The sequence below is a fragment of the Vanellus vanellus genome (assembly GCF_965231255.1).
Source record: "Vanellus vanellus genome assembly, chromosome: 5".
Lineage (NCBI taxonomy): Eukaryota > Metazoa > Chordata > Aves > Charadriiformes > Charadriidae > Vanellus > Vanellus vanellus.
This window is the reverse complement of record NC_138910.1, coordinates 50753125-50775581: the sequence shown is the minus strand read 5'-3', so window position 1 is coordinate 50775581 and position 22457 is coordinate 50753125. Positions and strand designations below refer to the sequence as shown.

The 22457-nt window shown below is 53.6% G+C and overlaps 1 protein-coding gene across 1 annotated transcript; it reads left to right on the top strand.

Annotated features, from left to right (window-relative positions):
* Positions 1-396: 396 nt before the first annotated feature.
* LOC309672295 (protein transport protein Sec16B-like) lies at positions 397-20078 on the top strand (the record flags this gene model as incomplete). Its single annotated transcript, XM_082483761.1, has 26 exons — positions 397-635; positions 1735-1841; positions 2401-2506; positions 2625-2739; positions 3485-3626; positions 3982-4139; positions 4768-4829; positions 6092-6227; positions 6785-7015; positions 7626-7723; positions 8398-8479; positions 8598-8715; positions 9335-9446; positions 9697-9798; positions 10016-10047; positions 10313-10497; positions 13482-13595; positions 14319-14391; positions 16642-16884; positions 17462-17532; positions 17910-18056; positions 18244-18351; positions 19235-19316; positions 19413-19510; positions 19630-19698; positions 19997-20078. 26 exons carry the CDS (start codon positions 397-399, stop codon positions 20063-20065), a joined length of 3099 nt encoding a protein of 1032 aa, XP_082339887.1. The 3' UTR covers positions 20066-20078.
* Positions 20079-22457: the final 2379 nt, after the last annotated feature.

Here is a 22457-nt window from a genome sequence, read left to right as displayed (position 1 = left end):
TGGTGCTTTGCAGGGCTGGCTGGGGGTGCAAGAGAATGCTACCTGGGGGCTACCTCTGCTCCAGCAACAGCTGTATGCCTGTTGCTTTCAAAAAAAGGACCATTTCATCCTGATGTTTTAAGGGGAGCTTCAAGTTTAGGCGGATACAGACATGACTTTTCCTTGACTGGGCATTTTGGAAAGGATGCTGGGTTTCCAGCAGGCTCCCAAAAGCTGAAAGTAGGTGGCAACAGGTTTCGGGGGATGGGGGGGGGGGGAGGACGGGGGCTTTGAGGGGAGTGAAAAGCCACTGATCAAATGCACTGTGACTTATCTCATTGCTTGCAGGCCACTAAAGCCATTTGGGACCTCCCCTCCCACCCCAAAACCGGAGAGGATCTCGCTGGCAAGCTTGTGATGGACCCCTGGGTCCCAGTCCGGCCGCCCCAGCCTTGGGAGAGGCAGGCAGCCCCGGGGGCATGGGGAGAGGCGCACCGTGGCCCCCCACCGCAGCCCAGGCGACAGCTCTTCCGTACAGGGCCCCCACCTCGGCCCGGCTCCTGGGATGGGAGCCACCACCCCCGGAGGGATGCCAGCAGACCGGCGTCCCGGGCTGAGTACTATGAAAGCAGCAGCCCCAACAGGCCATACTCCAGGTGAGAGCTGCCCAACTTTGCAATGCTCGTGCTGAGCCCCTTCCTTGTAAACCTTCTTAATATAAGATTTGGCTGTTTCACTGCTCTTGTGGGCTTGCAACGCGGGTCCTGCCCTTGCAACTGCGTAGGGGAAGCCGCCAGCAGCCTCGAGGAGGCAGTGCGCGATTAGATGATGTCCGGCTATTAAAGCAGCTGGTGACTTCTATATTTAAGGCTGCGTAGCCAGCTGTTGCAGCTCTGATTTCTTCTTACAGCTGTGACTTCTGCGGTTTCCATTTTACAGGCTTCATCTCAGTCCTGAGGTGCATTTTTCTCGGAGGTTTGATTAAATGCAGTTCTTTTTTTACTAAGTGCAAGGTGAACAATAAAAATATAAATGGTAATATAGGAGCAAAAGGGAGCTTGCAAGCTCAGCTGCTGAAACAGCGGAGGGTGGAAGGATAAAATGTGGGTTAGAGGATGCTCTTGGTGCTGAGCGAGCTTCAAGTGCTCCAGCAAATTTGGGTTGATTTGCCTGAGTTATTGCTCTTGGCAAGTTATGGTGTGGATACACAGGGTTTTGTGCTGAGGTTGTGTGATGCTTACACTGGTAAGGGGGATGTTGCATGGGGCTGACCAAATGGCTGTGCAAATTGTGAAGGGTTAAGGTTTGCGGGTGCTGGGAAGGCAGCTTAGTCTGGGGCTGGGCTGCAGGGCAAGCGGAGACCTGCACTGAGCTGTGTGGCAGTGGCTCCAGAACTTGGTGGAGAAGGTGCCTTTTTGGGGGGGATCCCTCCTAAAATGTGGGTGAAAGTTGATCCCTGTGACAAGTCCACACCATCAAGCTGAAACTGGGAATCTCCTGAAACTGCAGAGCACAGCTTTGCCATAGATGGGGATGGGAAAGGATCCAAACCTCCTGCTGCTCCTTCTAGGCGTGATGCTAGACCAGTTCCTCACCCTGCTGCTGAGCAGGGCACCTGGGCAGAGGACAGGCCTTTGTTTCCATCACCCTTTCTGCCTCCAAAGATCCTGTCCAGGCATGAGTCTAACCCTAGATGCAGTCCAGAAACTGCAGCGGTGCCCTTTCTCAGATTAAGTACGTTGTGTTGTGTTCCAGGCAAGGATATGAAGACCCCCACTGGCAGTATCCAGCAGCCAGCTACCAGGGTGACTATTCCTACCAAAGCCACCAGTGGCAGCCGGTGGCATGGCAGGATGACAGAGGTATGGGCTTCTCCTTTAGGTCTGGGGATGGAGGCAACTTGCTGCTTGCAGAAGAGGCAATACTTTCTCTAGGATGGATTGTTCTCCCAGGGCTTGCACATCTCCAGGGCTGGCTCCTGCCCATGCTTCCAGGCCATCGGTGCTGTTGTCCCAACGCAGCACTGCTCTGAGTTTGCATTTGGGAGACATGAGCAGGAACTAGGTGCACCCAAGGGAATGTTTAATCTTGATCTGCATGGCTAAAAACCTGCATCGTTTCTGGTTCCAGGCTGAACTCAATGATGCCGATGGTGCTGTGTGATCAGGGTGGCCGGGGCCTTGTTTTTGCTGTTTGTGGAATTCCTGGGCTGAAGAAAAGGGGAGGGAGGAAAGAGGGAAGGACATCAGTGTTGTTTTGGCAAATGTGTAGAGGGCTTTATTATAATTCCAACTTGCTGGGTTAATTTGGAAGCAAATGGGGTGTGCATGGCAAATTGTCTGACTCATTGCTTTTCTTTTGCAAGTCCATTATGGCTTGTTGCTCTGGAGGGGCATCGCTAAATCTTGATTCTCTCTCCAGACCTGAGACAGGGAGAAACTTACGTCAAGAGCACCAATTACCAGGACCAGCATTACTACAGGGGTTACCACCCCAACCTCACCACGACCTCCCCGGGGCAAGACATGTAAGGGTGGGGGTGTGGGCATCATCTGATGCAACCATCTGCTACAAAATTAGCAGGTTTGTGGCTGGTACCAAAAATCTCTGACCTTCAGGGCATCTCCTTTTTCTCCCTTCTGCAGGATGCAGACCTATGACCCCTCTCAGGAGAGACACGTCTCAGCTGCCCGGCCTGAGTGGGCAGGGGGAGAAACCTTTGAAAGCAAATCAGGGGAGGCCAGTGGCCAGCCCCGAGAGGTAACCTCAAGATGGGCTGGGATGGAGGACAAAAGGTTTGGAGATCTCCCAGAGATTTTGGGAGCAATCCACGTGTCCCTCCTCCAGCTGGGAAGGAGGCTGAGGAGAAAAGGGTTGCTTTGCTATGTTGCACTCAGTGCTTAACAGTCTCTGGGGATGATTATAGTGGGTTATTAGTAGTTATGAATTCCTCATCTGCTGGGCTGTTGTTCCCCCAGGCATAGGGCTGTACACTGCTCCTGCATGGGACCAAGAGCAGGACAGAAACCCAGACTTGGTGGGATGCTCTCCTGCATCCTCTGTAGGTAGTAGAAAGCTGGGTGTCATTTTCAGCTCTGTCCACCAAGGTCTCCTCCATCACGCTTGTGATCACTCTGGCCAAAGAGTAAATTAAAAGATCAAATCAAAGTTGCTCTGGTGGTTTTGGTCCTGGACAGAGCTTTTTTTGGATTCCCAAGCACTGTCTGCTGACTGTGTTGGGGAGTCTGTGTTAGGGTTAGGAAAGCTTTGGGCTAGACCGGTGGCTGATGTAAATTATTTTAAAAGCCATTGGGTATGACCAGGGTATGTGTCATGATGAACCTAAGATGCTGAAGAGAGTGAGCTGCTCAGATGGGAATGAGCTGTGCTGTTCCTGCTGGGCAATCTTATGGAGCAGCAGAGCCTGTCCCACTGCCCTGGGAGTAGAAAAGCAGTGGTGTCCCTAGTTTCTCAGCCAGGTTTGTATTTTCTCCCTTCCTCACAGTCTTCAGGCCAGCCCAGCCTGCTCCTCCAGTACCGTGAGTCAGGACTCAGTTCCAGTGGCTACGAACTCAGCCAGTACATCCGTGACGGTGCCGACCACTATGACCCCATGCTTTCAGGGACCTGGAACCTGGCACAAGCAGGTGAGGTGTGATGGGGCCCTGGCCCCCTCTGAGAAGTGGGGAGCAAGGAAATAAATGGCTGGTGTTAGGAGATTTGCTGTCTCAGCTTGGTCCTTTCCTGAGGAGGTTGTGCAAGCACACAGCATGACTAGGGGGCTGCAGGGTGGGTGCATGGGCTGGTGGCTCTGCCCTAGGAGGTGCAGGAGCTGCTGTGCATGCCTTCTGCTTCAGGGAACAGCTCTTGCATGGGGGATGGGGTGTCAGTGGAGGGTTACTTGAGTTGGGGGGTCAGGTTGGGACCTCGTCATGTCCTCCGTAGTGGCAGTGGTATGGGGTCAGGGTGAGGAAACTCATGTTGGCATGTGTGTCATTGCAGGGGAGCCCTTGGTGTCCACCCCAGTCCCGGTGGTACCCCTCAAGTTCTCGCTGCCGCACGTGGCAGTGTGCTTTGGAGCCGGAGGCCAGCTGGTGCTGGTGTGTCCCCACCGCCCTGCTGAGGGGCAGCTAGCCCACGTCGAGCTACATAGTCTAGAGGTATGCCACAGCCTGGCACCCCAGACTGTCCTCAGTCCCCTTGCTGGAGTGGCTTCTTTTTCCCCAAGGAATGCAAACACCGTTTGTCACCCAAACAGCCTCCTTAGCAGCCTTTCCATCCCCTGCTGCCATCTTGTCTCCAGCCCACATGGACTCTTGAGACTGCATCATGCCAGCCTGTGCCTGGGCATTGCTTTCAGCCTTTGGGCCCTGCAACCCGCTCCTTCAGCTCCATAACCCTTGTCATTTGTGACCTGTTCACAGTCATCCCTCCTGATAGGGACACATGTGGTCCACACCTCTCTGAAGGATAAATCTGCTCACCTTTCTGAGGTGCTCCGATACAGAGGCTGTATACATCCCCTGAGTCTGCCACAGCGTTTGTCTCAAATTTTGCCTCCCAAAGGAGGCAAATGCCATCTCAACAGGCTTTTCTTTCCTGGATCTTAGCATTGGGGTCCATGTGATGGTTTAGGGCCCATGCTCTGGGCTTACCTTAAGACAGCACAGAGAATGTGTTCACCAGCACTGTTGAACCCTTGGCCAAGGCATTGACTTTCAGCTAGCCCAGCTGGGGCTGGCCTGATTGCTGGAGTCCAGTTGCTGAATTTTCTCTTGTTTTTTTTAGGGAATCCTTCACGACACGAAAGAGCTTCAGGAGCTACAGGCCTTCCCGGGGCCCCTGGCCAGGTATGCCACGCTGGCAGGTCCAGGAGCTGTGTCCTCCTTGCTGTGCTGGCATGGCTGGCCTGGGAGAACTTCTCCTTTGGAAGGAAACATGAGCTCAAGGCAGACTTTATGGTCCCCGTGGTTTTGAGATATCTGCAAAGGCCAAGTCTAAGTTCAGCTTGGGAGCCCAGCCCCTTTGCTGAGGTGTAGGTTGGTTTGGCTTGTGGGAGATGGGTTTTTTGAATATTTATAGGGTGTGGATTTAGTGTGGTTTGTATGTCTGACCTTATTTTGTACTTATGTCCCAGAAAAATTATTTTTGGAAGATCTCTTTGGATGTCTAAAGGCCTGGGTCAACCTGGGGTTTAGCTTTTCTTAAGTTTTTTGTCCCCTGACACTGTTGAGCATGGCAGGGTCAGACCCAGTATGTGCTTTCATCCAGTGTGAGCCTGGGCATGAATCATAGCACATGCATCAGGTTGTCTCTATCATACTGGTTACACTGGTGTGTCTTCTGGTCACTCATAACCAAGGCAGGGAGAGAAAAAGAGTGTGCAGAAGGAGGAAAACCATTTACTGAGCAAAAGAGCTGTGTATGCCCAGAAGCTGGGTAGAAGACCTGGAGATTACCTCTTGTGCTGAAGGGGTCGTTAGGAATCTCCATATGATATGCTGGTGTAATTGAGTCAGGATCAGCATCTCCATCCCCTGTCCCTTTGCCCTGGCTGACCTTGTCTCTCAGCTACCTTTTCTTTTCAAATGTCTGATTATTTTACTGCAAGACAGCAGTTCTGCCTGGCTTGCGCATAGCTTAAAGGTTCCTCCTTCTGTTTCTGACCCAAAGGGTTTATGTGGTCACAAGCGTGTCTTTGTCCCTGCACTGTGCCAGTTAAATAAAAGATACTGCCTGTATGTGTGCCTGCTCCTGCAGCCTCGGACATCCATGGCTGTAACAACAGCATAGCAAAGCAAAACTGAGGTTCTTTGCAGATGGATAGATGAAAATATTATTAGGAGGGCAGAGAGAGGGTTGGAGATGCATTCTGCATACCTGAAACACAGAAATTTGCAGAAAGTCATCATAATGATAAAATTTAAGCATTTTTGAGCTTGGTGTGGCAAATGTGGTGTGTCGTCATTGGCGCTGGGATTCTCCTCTGTTCCATCTCTCACTTTGAAGTTTTGGCATCCCCATCAGTGAACCTGGGGATGCTTTGAGTCTGACTGATGTCCTAGATTGCTTTGCCTTGGGTTTCTTTTGATGCCTTTCTTCGCTGCTGTAGGGAAGATCTGCACAAGGTGGATGTGATGACATTTTGCCAACAGAAGATAGCTACGAGCTGTGATCTCTCAACACAGAGAGGCAGAGATTCATCTCTTCTCTGGAAACTTCTGGTCCTCCTCTGCCGGCAGAATGGGGTAGGTGTCCTGTGGAAGGTTCTGACCCTTTTGATCTTAGAAGTGAGACAAGTTATATGCCCCTTAGGTGTCTCTTGATCCAGTTGCTGTTTTCAGGGGGGATATATTTTAAAAACATCCCATTCCCATAGTACTATCAGTCAGTTTGATACAGCCTGGGTATTTGGAGCAAACCCTTCTCCATGATTGCTTTTCATCCTTGTGAACTACCAACAACCCAATACTGTAGCAGCTATGAAAGGGGCTGGTGCCACCTTTATCAAGGAGCCAGCACTTATGCTTAAAAGGGGATTACTCCCTTAACCCAATGAAATCCACCCAATCTAATCTGTGGCTGCTTGTTGGAAACAGATAAATAAGATCTTCAGAGTGAGTGCTGTGAAGGTCTTGCTAGTTGTGCTGAATCCTTTGCCTTCTAAAACTTCATGCTGGTCACCAAGGCTGGGAGATGTGCTAGGATGAGGATACACTTGTAAGGGTGTCAGACTGGAAATGCTGTCAGTCTTCACTCATGGGGCAGCCTCCAAGGGCCTCCCTTCTCCCCTTCCCTTTTACAGTCCATGGTGGGCTCAGACACAGCTGAGCTGCTGATGCAAGACTGCAAGCGCCAAGAGAAGTACAAGAGGCAAAACCCTGCAGCAAACCTGATCGGCCTCACAGATGATGAGTGGATGTCGCGTCAGCCGGGTACACTAGACCTCATCACGGGGGAGGTCCCTCCTGTTGTGGAGACGCAGGCACAGATAGTGGAGAAGTTCACCAAGCTCCTCTACTATGGCAGGAAGAAAGTAAGTGGTGAGTGGGATCCAGGACAGGGGTGACATTTTTTTTTTTTTGGTCCCTTTGGCCTCTTCTGGAAGGTTTTGAAGAGAAGATTGGTCAAGAGGTACCTTGTGGTTGTGGGATCAACCCTTCAAGTTGTGTTTGTACAACAGGGCTTATGGCAGTGATTTCCCACCACTGGATATTTGGATGAGGGCCTAAGTGAAGACAAGGTGCAGAGGCTTTTACCAGCCTTTACTGTGGGTGTAGTTACAGTTATGTGATCTCAAGGGCTACCAAAGGCACGGGAAGAGAGGAGGGTTGGATGCAGAGAAGCTTGGGTGCCCAGGCTGGAATCCCACAGTGGTGGCATTGAGAGCTAAAAGGCAGCACAGACCTGGAAATCCAGGAAAGATAGTATTGCTATGAAGATCCCAGTTTTTGTTATTGTGGAAAGTAAAAAGATAAAGGGGCCTTTGTGAACATGGAAGAGTATTTGGAGGGTATTACTTAAAGCCAGAGTAGTTATCGTGTCTCTTCTCTGAGCTGGGGGTGCAGAGGGTCCCCTGGCAGTGGCGGAGGGCAGGGAAAAACAGAGTTAGTGCAAACTGTTTTTCTCCTCCACCTTGGCTGCAGGATGCTCTTGTCTGGGCCATGAGAAACCAGCTGTGGGGCCATGCCCTCTTCCTCTCCAGCAAGATGGACCCTCGGACCTATAGCTGGGTGCTCACTGGGTAAGTTGGAGAAGCTAAAGCAAGGTACAATGCTCTGTGGCTGGTTTTGCCCTCAGCCCCAGCACACTGAAAAAACCCACAAAACAACCAACGTTGATTTCAGCTGGACTTTTTCAGAGGCAAGAAAGTGGAGAGGAGGCATCAATCTGAATGAGCCTGAGTCCTTTGGGCTTTCTGATGAACAGGAGAAACCAAGTGGGGGCCAGAAAGCAGAAGGAAAGCAGTTCCCTGCAGATGTGGGGTTGATTTATTCTGAGTCTTTGGCTTTGCCCTTGCTGCCCTAGCAAAGGCAGCCATCAGGGTAGGTGGAGCTGAGCCATCTTCACCATGACCCAGCCTGGTCTGAGTTGTTCATCCCTTTCATATGAACATTTTCTGGTGGAATTAATGGATTTAGTCTGGATTGGGTTTATCCCTTCAGGGGGATTTAAGCAGAAATTTTCTCTTGTGAAACCTGAATCCTTTTAAGGAGGTTTTCTCCAGTGTTGTCCTAGACGCTTGCCTGCTCTGAAGGTAATGCACATCATCAGCCTAGTGGGCTGATGATCCTTTCTGCCTTCTCCGGGAAGCCCCTCAGGACACTGCTTTCCTGGAACATTTGGGATGTCTCCTTGGAGTTGAATGAGGATTTGGGGTCCTGGCATGGCAGCTCTCTCTCTGCTGTGTCCTCACAGGTTCACCAGCACGCTGGCCACCAATGACCCCCTGCAGACCCTCTTCCAGCTCATGTCAGGAAGGATCCCTCAGGCAGCGCTGGTCCGTGAGCAAGAGGCTGGCCCTGGCACATGTACCCCTGTGCGGTCACCTTGCCTGTGACACCCACTTTGTGGTGACTATATCTGCTCACTTTAGCTCTCCTCTTGTCTCCCTCCAGTGCTGCGGGGATGCCACGTGGGGAGATTGGAGGCCCCACCTGGCTGTGATGTTGTCCAACAAGGCTGGAGACACGGAGCTGAACCACCGAGCCATCGTCACCATGGGAGACACTTTGGGTGAGCCGAAGCCATTGTGAGCAGTTATGTTCCCGCTGTCTTGTAATAGTGGGTCGACAGCCGCAATGTCACCATGCATGTCCCTGCTGTCAAGAATGTATGTTGGTGCTGAGATGGGGTGTACATGCGTGTACCCCTAGAGCTGTAGTGTCTGTGCAGCGGCAGGGATGAGGCATTGATGGGTCCTGCTGCCCTTCATGCTGGCAGATGCTCAGGCACATCCATTAGCTGTTCTTTTGGAGACACCTGGAGCAGATGGACCCAGGGAGGGCACATGTAACTGCAGGGACTGAGACTTGCTCCCAGTGGCAGGGACTCTCAGGAATTTCATACCAATAATGGCACCTTGCAGAGTTGAAGCTGGAGCTGGACCCTGCTCAGGCTCCCCTGGTCCCACCACTGAACTGAAACCCCCCTCCTAGGTACAGAAAGCAGCAATTGTGGGAAAATGGGCAAAAAACAGGAAGAAGGGAGGGATCAGGGTCTGCGTGGACAGGGAAGAAAAGTGGGGCGGTTGGGTTTGGGTTTTCGTGTGAGCTTGGGGGCCTCCAAAGCAACGCTGACGACATGGTGACCTCTTTCTTAGGACTAAGTGTTTGCCTTTTTTCTTCCCATCCAGCTGGCAGGGGAGCCGTCGAAGCAGCTCATTTCTGCTACTTGATGGCAGATATTCCTTTTGGGTACTTCGGGGTGAAGGCAGACCGCATGGCTCTGCTGGGCAGCAGCCACCGGTAAGCAAGCGCAGGAGGTGGTGCTCTTGCCAGAGTGCTGTGTTCTACCTTCTTTCCATCTCTGGGATCTCACTCTTATGCAGAAGCAATTCCTGGTTGTTGGTTTTTACTACTCTTAATGTGAGCTTTGCTCTGGGCCTCTCCAGCTGCAGGCTGGCACAGTGGTGAAGCTGTGAAACTGTATGTGGGGCTGTCTGGGGAGAGAACTCTGCTCCCACTTGCTGAACCTATCCCTCTACTCTGCAGTCAGGCGTTCGCCCAGTTTGCCAGGACGGAGGTCATCCAGAGGACGGAAACCTTTGAGTACTGCCAGCAGCTACGACAGCCCAAATTCTTCCTGCTCCCCTTCCAGGTAGCAGACATGCACAAGCATATCTGGTGTAGCAGCTCAGACCTGCCCTAAAACATGCAATCATCCTCCCGAAGCCACGGATTCAGGCTGCTCTCCAGGGCTTGGCCCCTCGCTGGGCTTTGGCAGCGATGGGGAGGCTGCCCCAGCTGAGGGCTCCTCCAGGGCAGGGCTTTGGGCAGGTTTTGGGGCACAGTGTGTTTGATTGGTGCTTGCTCAGATCTGGCTCCCCTGCTGCTCCCTGGGTAACGGGTAGTCTTTTCATATTGCAAATAAGCACCTGGCTGCTGCTGCTGCCTCGGGTGCTGCACAAATCAGATGGATAAATGAAGATGGTGGGCTGGCCTTGCAACAGCGCTATGGTTTGAGGACTGTGGCTGGGCTGCCCCATGGGGATAGGTGAGGTGTCCCCAGGTTGCAAGTGACCTCTGGGTGATGAGACCCATGCCCCAGGGTCCTCTGAGTTATGTTGAGACGATGTGCCAGCAACAGGGCAAAGGGGACCTGTGGGCACAAGCATCTCCTCGCTCATCTACCTCTGCTCTGCTTCCCTCTCCCAAGGTGTACAAGCTCCTCTACGCCTCTCGCTTGGCCGACTACGGGCTCCCAGCCCAGGCTCTGCAATACTGTGAGCAGATTGCCACTGCGGTCCTTGCCGACGATCCAGCCAGCCACCCTGTCCTGGCCCAGCAAGTGATGAAGGTGAGTATCCTACTCCCCTGCATTCTTGGCAGGGTGGTACCCATTCAGAAACCCAGCGAGGTGGGAAGCATCCTCGGGGTTTCCCCATGGCCGGGGGTGCTTGGCAGCTCTGAGTAGTCCCCCCACATATTGCTGCCTGGCATGTTCTGAGCATGGCAAAGCCAACGCCTCCGCAGGGTATCTAATACCCATGGATTTAGGGTAGAAAACAAAGGAATTGTGTTGACTGCCAAGTAGGAGCAGAGTTATTTGGAAGCAAAGGATGTTTTCTATTCTGGAGGGGCTTTTTGAACTTCTAAATGGAACAGACTTAAGCTGAAGTGTGAGTGTTTGACATTTCCCTTCCAGCATATCATCCCACGGTTGCATTTACCTGCCAGGGGCTCTTTTGGGGTGACAGTGAAGAGGAGCATGTCCCAGCTTGTAGCTCTGAGCCCAGCTCCTCCACTTCGTGAGTGGGGTGCTGGGACAAGGAGGGGAGAAGCAAAGTGTCCCAAGTCCTCCAAGCAGGTTGGGCTCTCAGGAGAGCAGGTCTGCCCACTCCACGTGCATCACTGGGGCAGTACCAAGGCTGCTTGAAGCCTTTCTCCATCAGGAAGGGGGGAAAAGCTGTGGTGCTGGAAGATGAGGGGCAGCAGGAATGCCTGTCTGAAGCAGGTGCTGTAGAAATTGCCCAAAACTCGGCTGGCGCATTCTCCCCCACCCCATTGTCAAAAGCTATTTACTGTCTAACAGCCTCTCAGATCTACCGTTCTGCTGGGGATAATGCTTCTCCTGGGAGAAAACACTTTCATCTGAAAAACTAGTGCATTCTAAGACACTCTTGTCTTTGATGTTTTAGACTGTGTTACAAATTATGATACACATTAGTGTTTGATTAAGACTTCCCCTCTTTTGAAGCTGGGAACGATATACAACCAGGTGCTGGTTCATTAATATTGGATCAAAGTGCACATTAGCTTTTGGATTAAACATTCCCCCCGTTTAGGAGTAATCATGCTTATAATTTCCTCTTTCCTGCAATTGATTTAGGATGAACACGTGTGTTTGCAAAGAGACGGGATGGTGGGTTCTGGTAGTACAAGCTTCTGGCTGGGTTACGCTGCTGGTTGTGGCTGGCCCCTGTCCTGAGCCAGGCTCCGGCTGCGTGGGTCATGTCTCACTGTAACCTCCTGGAGGTGGGAATTGTATTTTGTGTTGGTTTAGACTATTTTGAACAATTTTGGGAATAGGAAGAAACAGCTGATGTGGGGTGGGACGGATAGCTAAGAACCATGTGGCTGCAGAGGGTGACTGAGCTGCCAAGTCACCTCTGGATGGCTTTTGGTGGCCCTTGAAGAGGCAGCCTAATAGCAAAGTGTGGTAGATAAGTCAGTGCAAAGGAGCTGAGAGGGAGCTTGATAAATTCCCAAGAAGTGGGTCGATGACAGTAAGAGAAAATGCAGTAAAGGTTTGAAGAGTCATGCTTCAGGTGAGTGTCATCTCCCCTCATCCAGCTGTCTTAAAACTGGATCCTTGTCTAAACAATTTGTCCAGACTGATTTAGTTGTGCAGGGAGCCCTCCATCGCACCCTGGGCTGGTGGGTTGGGTCATCCCAGAAAAGCCTCTTGCTCCATTGACAGTAGCTGGAGCCCCATGTCCTTGAGACGGCTGCAGCCAGGGTGGCACGGACACCTCTTTTGCAGGAGAAATTAAACACACAGCAGCAATACTGCAGAGAGGGACCTGGGGGAGATAGTGGAGCATGGAAAAAATACTGAGCAGCAACATAACAGGATGCTGTTGTGAAAAAGAAAAAAATAATCCAATGTTATAATGTTATTCTGGGCTGTGAGAGCAAGAACGGCATGTGTGAGACAAGGAGGTGTTAATCCCCCCATGCTTGGGTCTCAGGGGTCTCGGCTGGGGCACTGTGGCCCATTTGGGATGCTGCACTCAGCAACAGGGCCAAATTGGAGCAAGAGCAGAAGAGAAGAACTGGGGTGATAAGAGACTGAGGGGAAAATGACCTCTGAAGAAGGCCTCGGGGTTATTTTTTTCCAGGCAAGATATGCTGGGGGAGGAAGGGCTATGGGGGATGTGATAACAGCCCTCTGGCACACAGGAGGCTGCTTTTCAGGGGATGGTGCCTGACTGTCCCCACAGCTTCCGCAGGAGCAGGAATCGGGAGGCTTAATTTGCAACAGGGAAGATTTCACTTAGATATTAAGAAAAAACTCTTTAGCTCTAAGGACATTAAGCATCAGGACAGGCCTGGGAGGCTGTGAAATCTTCTCCTTGGAGATTTGTAAGTGCAAATCAGACAAACACAGGCTGCACAAGATGGTGTGGGCACACAGGATTTTCTCGAGCATTGGCAAATGGATCGGGTAACCTCAAAGGGTCCCTCTCAGCCCTGTACTTGTTTTCTGTGGGGTTATTAGTGATGGTAATGCTTGTCACAAAGCCGGGTGAGGAAATGGCTGGGTGAACGCTTGGCTCAAACCCTACTGGCTCCCATCCATCCTTGTGGGGCAGGTATAGATAGGGCTGGTGCACAGCCCTGGGAGCTGGGCTCTTCCCAGAGCTTCTGCTGGGGGTTCCTGCAAACCCACCGGTGCCCTGGACTAGCTGTCAAGTGGGATTAAAGGTGCTCATTTACCTTGGAGGGGAGAAGGATGGTAATAGTTACCTGCCTCTCTGATGTGAAGACCATCTTTGACATCGGTACTTTGACATGTCTGCTGAGATAGCCCTGCTGGGAGGGTAGCCCCTCTCTGCGGGCTATGGGATGGGCCAGCACCTCTCCGCAGGAATGCGGGAGAGGGAATAAATGTTGCACAAGAGGCTGGTATTACTTTAACCCCTGTATTATGAAGTGCAGCTCTGGTGCTATTTTCCCCTGGGCCTGTGTGCTCAGCCATGTGCAATTGCTGCGAGGGTTGGTCTCTCCCCTGTGAAGCTGACATGTGTGATGAGCCCTGTCGCCTTCCTGGCTTTGCAGCTAGCCGAACGGCTGAAGCTCTCCGACCCGCTGCTCCTGGAGATGCCGGAACAGGACCAGATGCTGGAGCCCGACTGGCTGGTACAACTCCGAGCCTGCTGCCGGGAGTGGGAGGTAAGGAGGAGCAGGGATGCTGGGGGGCAGCAGGTCTGCGTTGTAGTTTGTCTGCGGAAGCATTTTCCCTCTCTACCCTGGATCCAAGGGGACAGGTATGGAGGTTCGAAGGCTGTTGTTACCCAGGTGCTTTTCCCCTTGGCTTGTGAGCTCAGAGATGTGGTCTCTGCTGGTGGACCTGCAGCTTCAGCAGGAGCAGAGGGGTTGCGACACCTGAGGGTGTGAGCAGTGAGGGCTGCAGACCTTCCCAGGGGGCAAAACGCTCCTTGTTTTGCCTCAAGGAGGGCAGGCAGGGGCTGGTCTGTGAATGATGATCTCCTTTGTGGTGAGGATATTGCAGAGGACACTTAGCGGGGCATCACCTTGCAGACATGTGCTCTCCGGTCCCTTAACTCTGGTCTGGTCCTTGGATTAATGCTCTTCGTTCAGGTTTCATGTCTGCTTTTGGCTTTGTGCCCTTTTCTGTCTCCGATTTCCCCTCCTGCCTGCTCTCAGCAGGGCAGCGGTGCTGCAGCCCCCTTCGCTTGCTGGGGAAGAGCTGTGACCGTGCTGGTACGGGTGTCACCTGTAACCTGGGCTCGCACAGCCTGGGGTGGGTTGTGAGCCCCAGACCCATGAGCACCATGCTTTCCTTTACATTGGCTTCGTGGTTTCCTTAGTCTTTGCCTTGTGTCATCCCTTTTCCCATCTGTTTTAAAATGTTTTCCCTCTGACTCTTTGTAGGTGGAAGATGACCTCCCTCCAGAGGTGGCACCTGCTCAGCCAGGGCTCTCCTGGGCTGCTGCATCGATGGCAGGTAAAGAAAATGAAGCAGCAGGTTGCAGTTGCCACAGTGGGCTTCTCTGCATGTGAAGTTGTGCAGCTCCCTTCTCTCCAGAGCATTTCTCGCAGCTGCTCCTTGCTCCTTACATTCCCCCAGAGCTCAAAATTTTCCTTCTGCCTGGATACATCCCTCTGGCGTGGGGCTGCTGGGGATGGGTTGCAACCAGAGGGGTTGATGTTTGTGCCCTCCATAGGAAGTCTCAGTAATTGGGCCTAATTACTGCAGCTTCGGGGGTCCCTGTGGGTGCTGTGGGAGGAGAAGAGGAGGTAGGGCTGGGTGACTGGATGAAGCACGTGTCTCCCGGATGAGCCTCAGGGGAGATGTCCCCGTTCCTAGGAAGTCCTCTGAGGTTGCAAACTGGAACTGAACTAAGGAGATTTCACACTTGCGGAGCAAAAGATTTGGGAAGGAGCTCGTCCCTCTGCGTGCTGGGCTGCAGCAGGCCTGTTAGTGAAGCCCCAGCATTTCCCCTTACCTGCTGCCTCTTTCATCCCTTTGCTTTGCCTCTTGGTGACCCTAAGAGTCCCCTCCAGTGACAATCCACCCAGGGGCCAAGAGACATCAAGATGAGGGACATGAGCCTCCCCTAGGTGGCTGTCAAGGGAAGGACTGGCGAGCTTTCCTTTCCTAGCTGGGCAGCATGTCCATTGGGATATCCCATCCAGGAGAAGTCAGGGGCAGGTGACCCATCGGTGTTGTTTCACAGCCACCTCCATCAGCAGGATGCCCCGGCACAGCCCGCTGGTCCTTGCTGCTGCTCAGATCTAGCTTTCTGCTGGGAATGCCAACACTGATGGGTGGAGAGTAAAGGCTGGTGCAGACAGGATAAAACATGACAAATTCCTCCAAGCCGTTTCTTCCTATCAGCTTTCTCTGCTGCTGCCAAATTCCTCTTCAAAGAGCTCTCCAGGCAGTAAAAAGGATCATCAATCCTGATTGCCTTCTGCTGCTATCAGTGCTGAGGCTATGATCACCCTTCCCTGGAAAAAAGTCCCAGGTATGATGGGATGGCTTCTCTGAACAGCCAGGTCTGCTCCATGTGGTCTCTGAAGCTCGCTTTCCCAATGCTTGGCCCTTTTGTTTATCGAGAAAGCCATACAGAGCTGCCCCCTGAGGGACCTGTGTGCAGAGAAAGCTGGCTTGGTGCTGACTTCATCCGTCTTGGAAAGACAGAGCCTGAATCAAGGTGCCAAGCTGGGATCCACATGGTCACAGCAATCTCATTCTCCTTCCTTATAGCCTGGGCTGTCCTCCCTGACTTTTTCCAGCTAAGCCTGTCAGGCAGCATGGAGTCGAGCATCCATCCTTCTCCCTGTGGATCTCAAGCATCTCCAGGCCTTGCAGGAGCATCTTGCAGGTGCAAAGCCAACCTTGAGCAGGCTGGAGGAGATGCCAGCAGGCAAAGCAAAGGGTTTTGTAACACCGCATCCAAGAGGTGCCATAGTTTGTCCCCAGTCTCAGACCTTTGGGGTCTGGGTCCTGCCTGGCCATGTCTCATGGCGATGGGAGAGAAACTTCTTACTGCCCAGCACGTTTCTGGCCAGAGGCTGCAGAGCTGGAGAAAGCAGGACGCACTCTTAGTACCAACAGCAGTGTGCTGCCTGCACCATGTCTAACATCAGACAGAGAAGTGTGTGTGTGTGTGTGTGTGTGTGTGTGTGTGTTAAATAAAACAAACCCCACTTGCTCAACTTGCCTTTCAAACAAAAAATCCAACCCTGAATAAATCTGCCTAAAGCAAGAAACTCAACCGTGGGCACTCCTGTGGAGCAGGAATGAAGGCTGAGGCTTCCTGGTGAATTTTCTTTCCTGCTCAGGGTGTGCAGCAGGGGTGGAAGAAAAGGCTGGAGGCCCCCGCCTCTTTTGAACTGCTGGGCACGTGCTGCTTATGCTTGATCTCTTCGCTTCCGTAGTATTCCCCTTCCGAGTTAGTTTGCAACCTCAGGCATGTTCTTGGGAGGTTTGCCCCCTGTCTTTCATAGGCCACCTTCCTTGAAGCCTCTGAAAGGTCCCCGCTGCCCCGCCATGCCCTACCTCCTTCCTTGCCTGTGCGTGGTGCCCGGGATCGCTCCTCACCCCCCTGGTTTCTGCTGATGGAAAAGGGGAGAATTCTGTGCAACGGCGCAATGAAATTATAAACCCTGGAGTAAACTCCTGAGGTGTGCATTTTGTGTTCTTTTTTGTTTTGTTGGTTTGGGTTTTTTTTTTGGTTTTGTTTTTCAGATGGAGAGCCTGACCATGAGCTTCCACAGAGCAAAGGCTACCAGTATGACCAGCCCATGCCACCCCAGGAACCGAGCTCCTACGAGGACGTGTCTCTCCAGCCGCTGGCACCTGCTCCTGTCACAGCATCGCCACTGCTCGGTGTTCAGCAAGAGCTGCAGCCCCCCTCGCTTGGCCCAGGGATGGCCACCCCTTTGGGAGGGGTTTTTGCTGAGCCCCCTCCGCAGGTGGTGTCAACATCAGGTGAGTGCTCCAGCCTTGTTTCCCTGCAAAAATGCCTGTCCCCATTACAAGCAGTGGGATGGGGTGTCCCTCGGGGGAAGTGTGATCCCCTACGGCACGTGTGTCACTTCAAAAGCTGCTCCCTGCCAGTGCTGCCTTCACCGAGCATCTTGTTTCCCTCTAACCTTGCCTAGATGTGGAGCCACACTTGCCCTGGTGCCATGTATGCAAGCTGTGTCCACCACCTGCCCTGGGCAGGTGGGTCTTAATTTTTGGAAGACCTTGCCCAAAGCAGCAAGGGAGGCCAACTGCAGGTTGGTGGCAGTGCTGCCACTTCCCTGCCAGATGGGAAGACCAACTTCACGTCCAGCAGCACTAGGCATGTTTTTGAGATGCACCAGTGCAGCCTTGTGGCTGACTCCCTGGTGCTGGCATGGACAGGGACAGGGTCCAGAATGGTCTTTTGCATCTCTTGGGGTGGATGTCTTGGCCACATGGCCTTGCTCTGGGGTGGGATGATAGAAGCACTGAAAATACCTCAACATGGCAGGAGCTCCTTGTGCTAAACCCTGACTGTGTCCTTCCATTTGCTCCACAGGAGAAGCTTGGGAACCTTGGGGCGCTCCGCTGGCCCCTGGGGGGGAACAGCCATCCCTCCCAGCAGAGCAGGTGAGTCAGAGGGGTCGGGGAGACCATCCCATTGAGGGCCCTGGGGGAATTTGGGACTCACTAGCTCATCATCCTTCTACGCACTTAACTCACATGGAAAGCCCCCATCATGGTGCCAGGTGTCCCCCCATCATGGTGCCAGGTGTCCTCTTGGGAATCTGACAGGTTAGGGTAGCCCTCTCCAGCCTCCTACCTCTGGGGCAACTGCACCCCACTGAGGGTGCTATCCCTCCCCATCTGCTGTGTAAAGGATGCGCGGGGATCCCTGGGGATGCTATCCGTTAAGCCTGGCGTGGAGAAGTCCCAGGGACGCTCTGATCATGCTTGCGGTGGCTCCTCTGGGAACACCAAGTGGCAGCTCCGATACCCGATGCTAGGAGGAGTTAAAGGCAAGGGCTCGGACCATCTCAGAGAGCTCCACCGTCTCCTTGGATGATGACAGCCAGCCTTCCTCAGAGAGTGCAGCTGAAGATGCCACCAAAGAGACTGCACCAGCAGAGGCGGTGAAGGCGGGTGAGGATAAGGTGAGCAAGCCAGAACCGATGTGAAGCCTTGTGCTCTGAGCTTGCCTGTCCCTGATGCCTGCCAGGCCTGCCCTGACCTGGGCAAAATGGTGCCCGCTTCCAGCCAGCATGGGAGAACATTTGGGTGGCCATGGCATCCTCCCCTTCTCACTCATTTCCACTGACTGTGAGAACCTCTATTTCCCAGAGCTCTGGATTCAGGTGGTTTGGCTGGTTTCGGTCAAAGCCCACCAAGGAAACAGCTCCCAAAGCTGCATCTGAAATGGCCCCGGACTCCCCCACACCAGAACCACAGGTAGGGGACGAAAGGCTGTCCTGTCCCCGGGTGACACCCAGGGTAACAGCCACGGGGACAGGTGACACATCTCCCCCTTCACCCACAGTTTCTCCCTCCATCCTCATGCAGGTGGCTGGGCTGTGCCATTGCACTGCTCTTCATGGCCGTAGCCACTCTGTATGGGGACAGAGTGGGACTGGGAGCCCTTTTAGCCTCGAAGTGAATCCTTGATTAATAATAATTGTAAATTTATAAAGCCTCTTTGATCCGGGAGGTCCTTCGAGCACTTGGCAAACTCTGCAGGGATTGCTTGCCCTCCACCAGAGCGGAAAGCAGCAGCTGTGAGCCGCACCGCTTGGGCAGGTTTTAGGAGATGAAGGGAAGGAAAACCTCTAATTGGAAGTGCAGCAGAGACGACGAAGCAGCAGAGAGGGGGAAGCAGTCATGCGTGGTCATCCCAGTCCTGGCTGAGCTCCCAGGGTGTCACATCCCTGACTGCAGGCCAACGGCGGGCTTGGAGGTATATGTTGGAGGGAGATCCTCCCCTGGAAGTTTCCCTCTGGTTGCCTGGAGCAGGACACTGGGATATTCTTCCAAAACTAGCAGGAGATGAGGAATGAAGGGGGACCCATGGGTCCTGGTGGCCCCTTAACACTGTACACAGGCTTGGTGTCCAGCCTCCAGTCTGATTTTGAGCTCTCCGGGTGGTTTAACTTTGTGACAGGAGTTGCTTCCCCTGACCCTGTACTCCCCCTTAGCTTAGGTGCCTGTAGCTCTTGGGGTACCTCTCCAGCAGGATGGGTGCAGAGCAGTACCCCTGGAAATGTGGTGTGGTATCTGGTGCAGAGGTCTTCTCAACACGCAAGGAGCTTCTGCTCTAAATGGGTGGATGTGGTTTTAGGAACGGACGTCGCCATCCCCACTTGACGCTCCTCTCGCGGCTGGGACAAACCCTTTGGCTCAGTCTCCATCCAGAAACCCTGGTAAATGCCTTCGCCCCTCTCCCTGCTAGCCTTTTAGAAGCTGGTCCTTTTAATTTTAAGTTGTTTGGGTTGGTTTTTTTTGGTTGCATGCCCCAGGGGGAACGCAAGGTGAAAATACCTTTCCTATTACTCCAGTGTCCATTGAGATGAAAGGCTCGTGGGATGCAGATGGTGGGGAGTCAACAGGAGAGCAGGTGAGGAGAGGAGGGAGATGTGTTTGTGTGTGATGGGGGGGTCCAGAACACCCCTCTGCTCGGGGTGGCTCTGAAATTGGGGGGTGGCTGTTAAGTTTCTCTCCCTTCACCCCTTCCAGACCGGCTCCTACAAATCTCCCCCACCGGTGGGGACAGTCCCTCTCTTCAACCCTGTCCAGGTCTCTCAGGTGAGAGCATCCTCCTGGGGTGTTGCTAGATAGGGCAGAGGGTGGCGCCGGGCTTTTGGGGTGATGCCAGATAGCTTGCAATCTGTTGTGGGCAGGGGGATATAGGGGATACCAGCCCTGGATATGAGTTTGGAGTTTATAAGAAAATAAATTGGGGGGAGGACGGCGATGTGGGGGGAGTGGTGGTGATGGAGGAGGGAAACGGCAGGGGATGCTTGTGGCTGCATCCTGACGACAGTGGGGGGTCCACATTTTGAGGCACGACCTTCCCTTACACCATATTTCTCCTTTTCCCCAGCTCGCTGCTGCTTCTCGACCCAACCAAACCAGGCTGCTTTCCCAGCGCCGCTACCCCAACCTGCTGTGAGCGGAGAGCCGGAGAGAGAGGGGAGGGAAAAGGGGGCGGGAGGGGGTGTGTGTGGCAGAAATCAACAGCAAGTGACCATTTGTGGAAAGTTTTTAACCAAAGTGGTGGTTGTGATTATTTTGGAGGGGGGAGTGGGCAGAGGTGGGGCCCACGGCCCTGGATGATGTGGTGCGTTGTGCCGGGGCTGCGGGCCTAACCTCTGCCCAACACTTTGTGGGTGTTGGGTGGGGTTTAAAGTCATAATAACGGGATTATTAAAAATAACATAAAGGGCGTCCGGGGGAGAGTAGTCTGAATTGGGTTGTAGGGCTGTGCCCCACCTCACCCATTGAACTCAACGATTGCCGGCCGTGAGTCTGTCCCAAAGCACCGCGGGGCCACGAGCATCCGCCGGGGTTTACGTGCAGTGGTGAGGCGGCGCCCCCCCCTCTGACTCCACCCACGGTTTCTCCTGCCCAGGCCGGCCCATGAATACGCGGCGCCCCCCCTTGCTGGTGGCTCACCCGCCCCCTCGCGGGCGGGGCTCTGCTAGAGCCGCCGGCGGCCCTTCCCTCAGACCTTCCCCGAGGCGGAGCGATGGGTGACAGACACCCAGTAGGTGACCTCGGTGGTGAGCTTCCCCCGGACGCTGAGAACTACGTTCAGTTTTTCTTATATATGGACTCACTTCTCTTCCTACTTACAGGTCAGGGTGAGCCGCCGGCGCTACCCAGCGCGCACTGCGCTGTATGCTAATTTGGAACCGCCCCTCCATTGGAGGCGGAGGCTTGGGGGTGGGGGTGTATGTTCGCCCGCGACCGCGCTGAGTGGAAGGTAAAGCGCGGGATGGCGGCTGGGGACTGCCTCCCGCCCGGCACCCAGTGCGATGGGGCTGCGGGGCCCGCGCCCACTCGTGACAGGCTGTGGGGTTGGCGCCCTTCTTGTGACACAGGTGGGGCCAAGAACTGCCTGTGACAGGCTGTGGGGTTGGGGCCCACTTGTGACAGGCTGTGGGGCCAAAACCTGCCTGTGACAGGCAGTGGGGTTGGGTCCCTCCCACTCATGACAGGCTGTGGGGCCAAGCCCTGCTTGCAGCAGGCTGTGGGGCTTGGTGCCCCATTGTGACAGGCTGTGGGGCTTGGTGCCCCATTGTGACAGGCTGTGGGCCTGGTGCCCGCTTGTGACAGACTGTGGGGTTGGGACCTGCTTGTCTTGGGCTGTGGGGCCAAGCCCTGTCGGTGACAGGCTGTGGGCTGGGCCCAGGCTGCCTTTGGCAGGCTCAGGGAGGTGCTGTGAGGGCTTGGGGCAGTGGGCAAGCATGCAGGCGGCTTACTTTAAAATGTCTCCAGAAACATGAGCCTCTGTAGCACTGGGGCCTTTTGCTTTTCTTTTTAAAAAAAGTCTGCCAGGGCCGATGCACGGTCAGGGTGGCTGCCTGGGCAAACAAGCGCCCTGAGTGCTGCTCACCAGGCTCTCCCTCCTTCCGGGGCCGAGTGCCTCCGGGTTTGGCTCACAGGGCTGCACAGGTGGAAGCAACTGGCAGAGCCTGGGATGCCACACTGGGGTGAGTCTGGCTGACTGCAGCACTTAATTCCAGCAGATTTCTTGGGGACGGGGCTGCTAGTGCTGGGATACTTCTGCCTCTCTGGGTGTAGGGAGAGGGACCCCTGGGCTGTGCTGGGGCTATGGCCCTGCTGGGTTTCCTCACAGCTCTGTGTGCTGTAGCCCTGTGCCTGTACACCTTTCTGCCCCTTAGTCCCAGCTGTAGGATGCTTTGGGCAGTAGTGCTTGTGGGGCAGCCCTTTGTGGGGATCAATATGTTGCTTCCCTGGCTTTGTAAGGGCTTTTTGCTATTCTCCAGTCTTTTGAGTTGGTTTAAATGGGCTGAGCAGTACACAAAGCTCATCCTGCTTTTCTGAGCTTGAACGTGGTCTGTCCTCGTCCTTGGGCAATCTCTTTTTGGGAGGAAAATGATAAACACAGGTGACTTCTTACTTGTATAAGCTTGCAGATCTGGCAAATACTTTTAGAAATAAAACTTGTGGTTTTGGGATGACTTGTCAGACTTTCAGTTTGTACAGGTTGTAAAGAGTCAGATAGCAAAATTTTTCTGCAGTAGTGTGCGGTGCAAATCCCCACAGAAAGAGGGAGCTCAGTGCGCAGCCATGTGGGGAGGGGTTACATGAGTTTTCTTGCTTGCATGTGGCCTGTTGCACTGTTTATAGTCTCAGTACTGTAGGTGTACGGAGATAAGAGTCATGAAGGAGTTAAGAGGCTGAATCTGCCTTGTCTGATGCACACCCAATTCACGAGTTGGGTATCAGGCTTCAATGAAGGAGCTAAAAAAGGGAGAGGCTGTGGGTGATGTTGGTGGCTTCTCAAAGCAGGGAGGGTGGCTCTTTTTGGGTGAGAT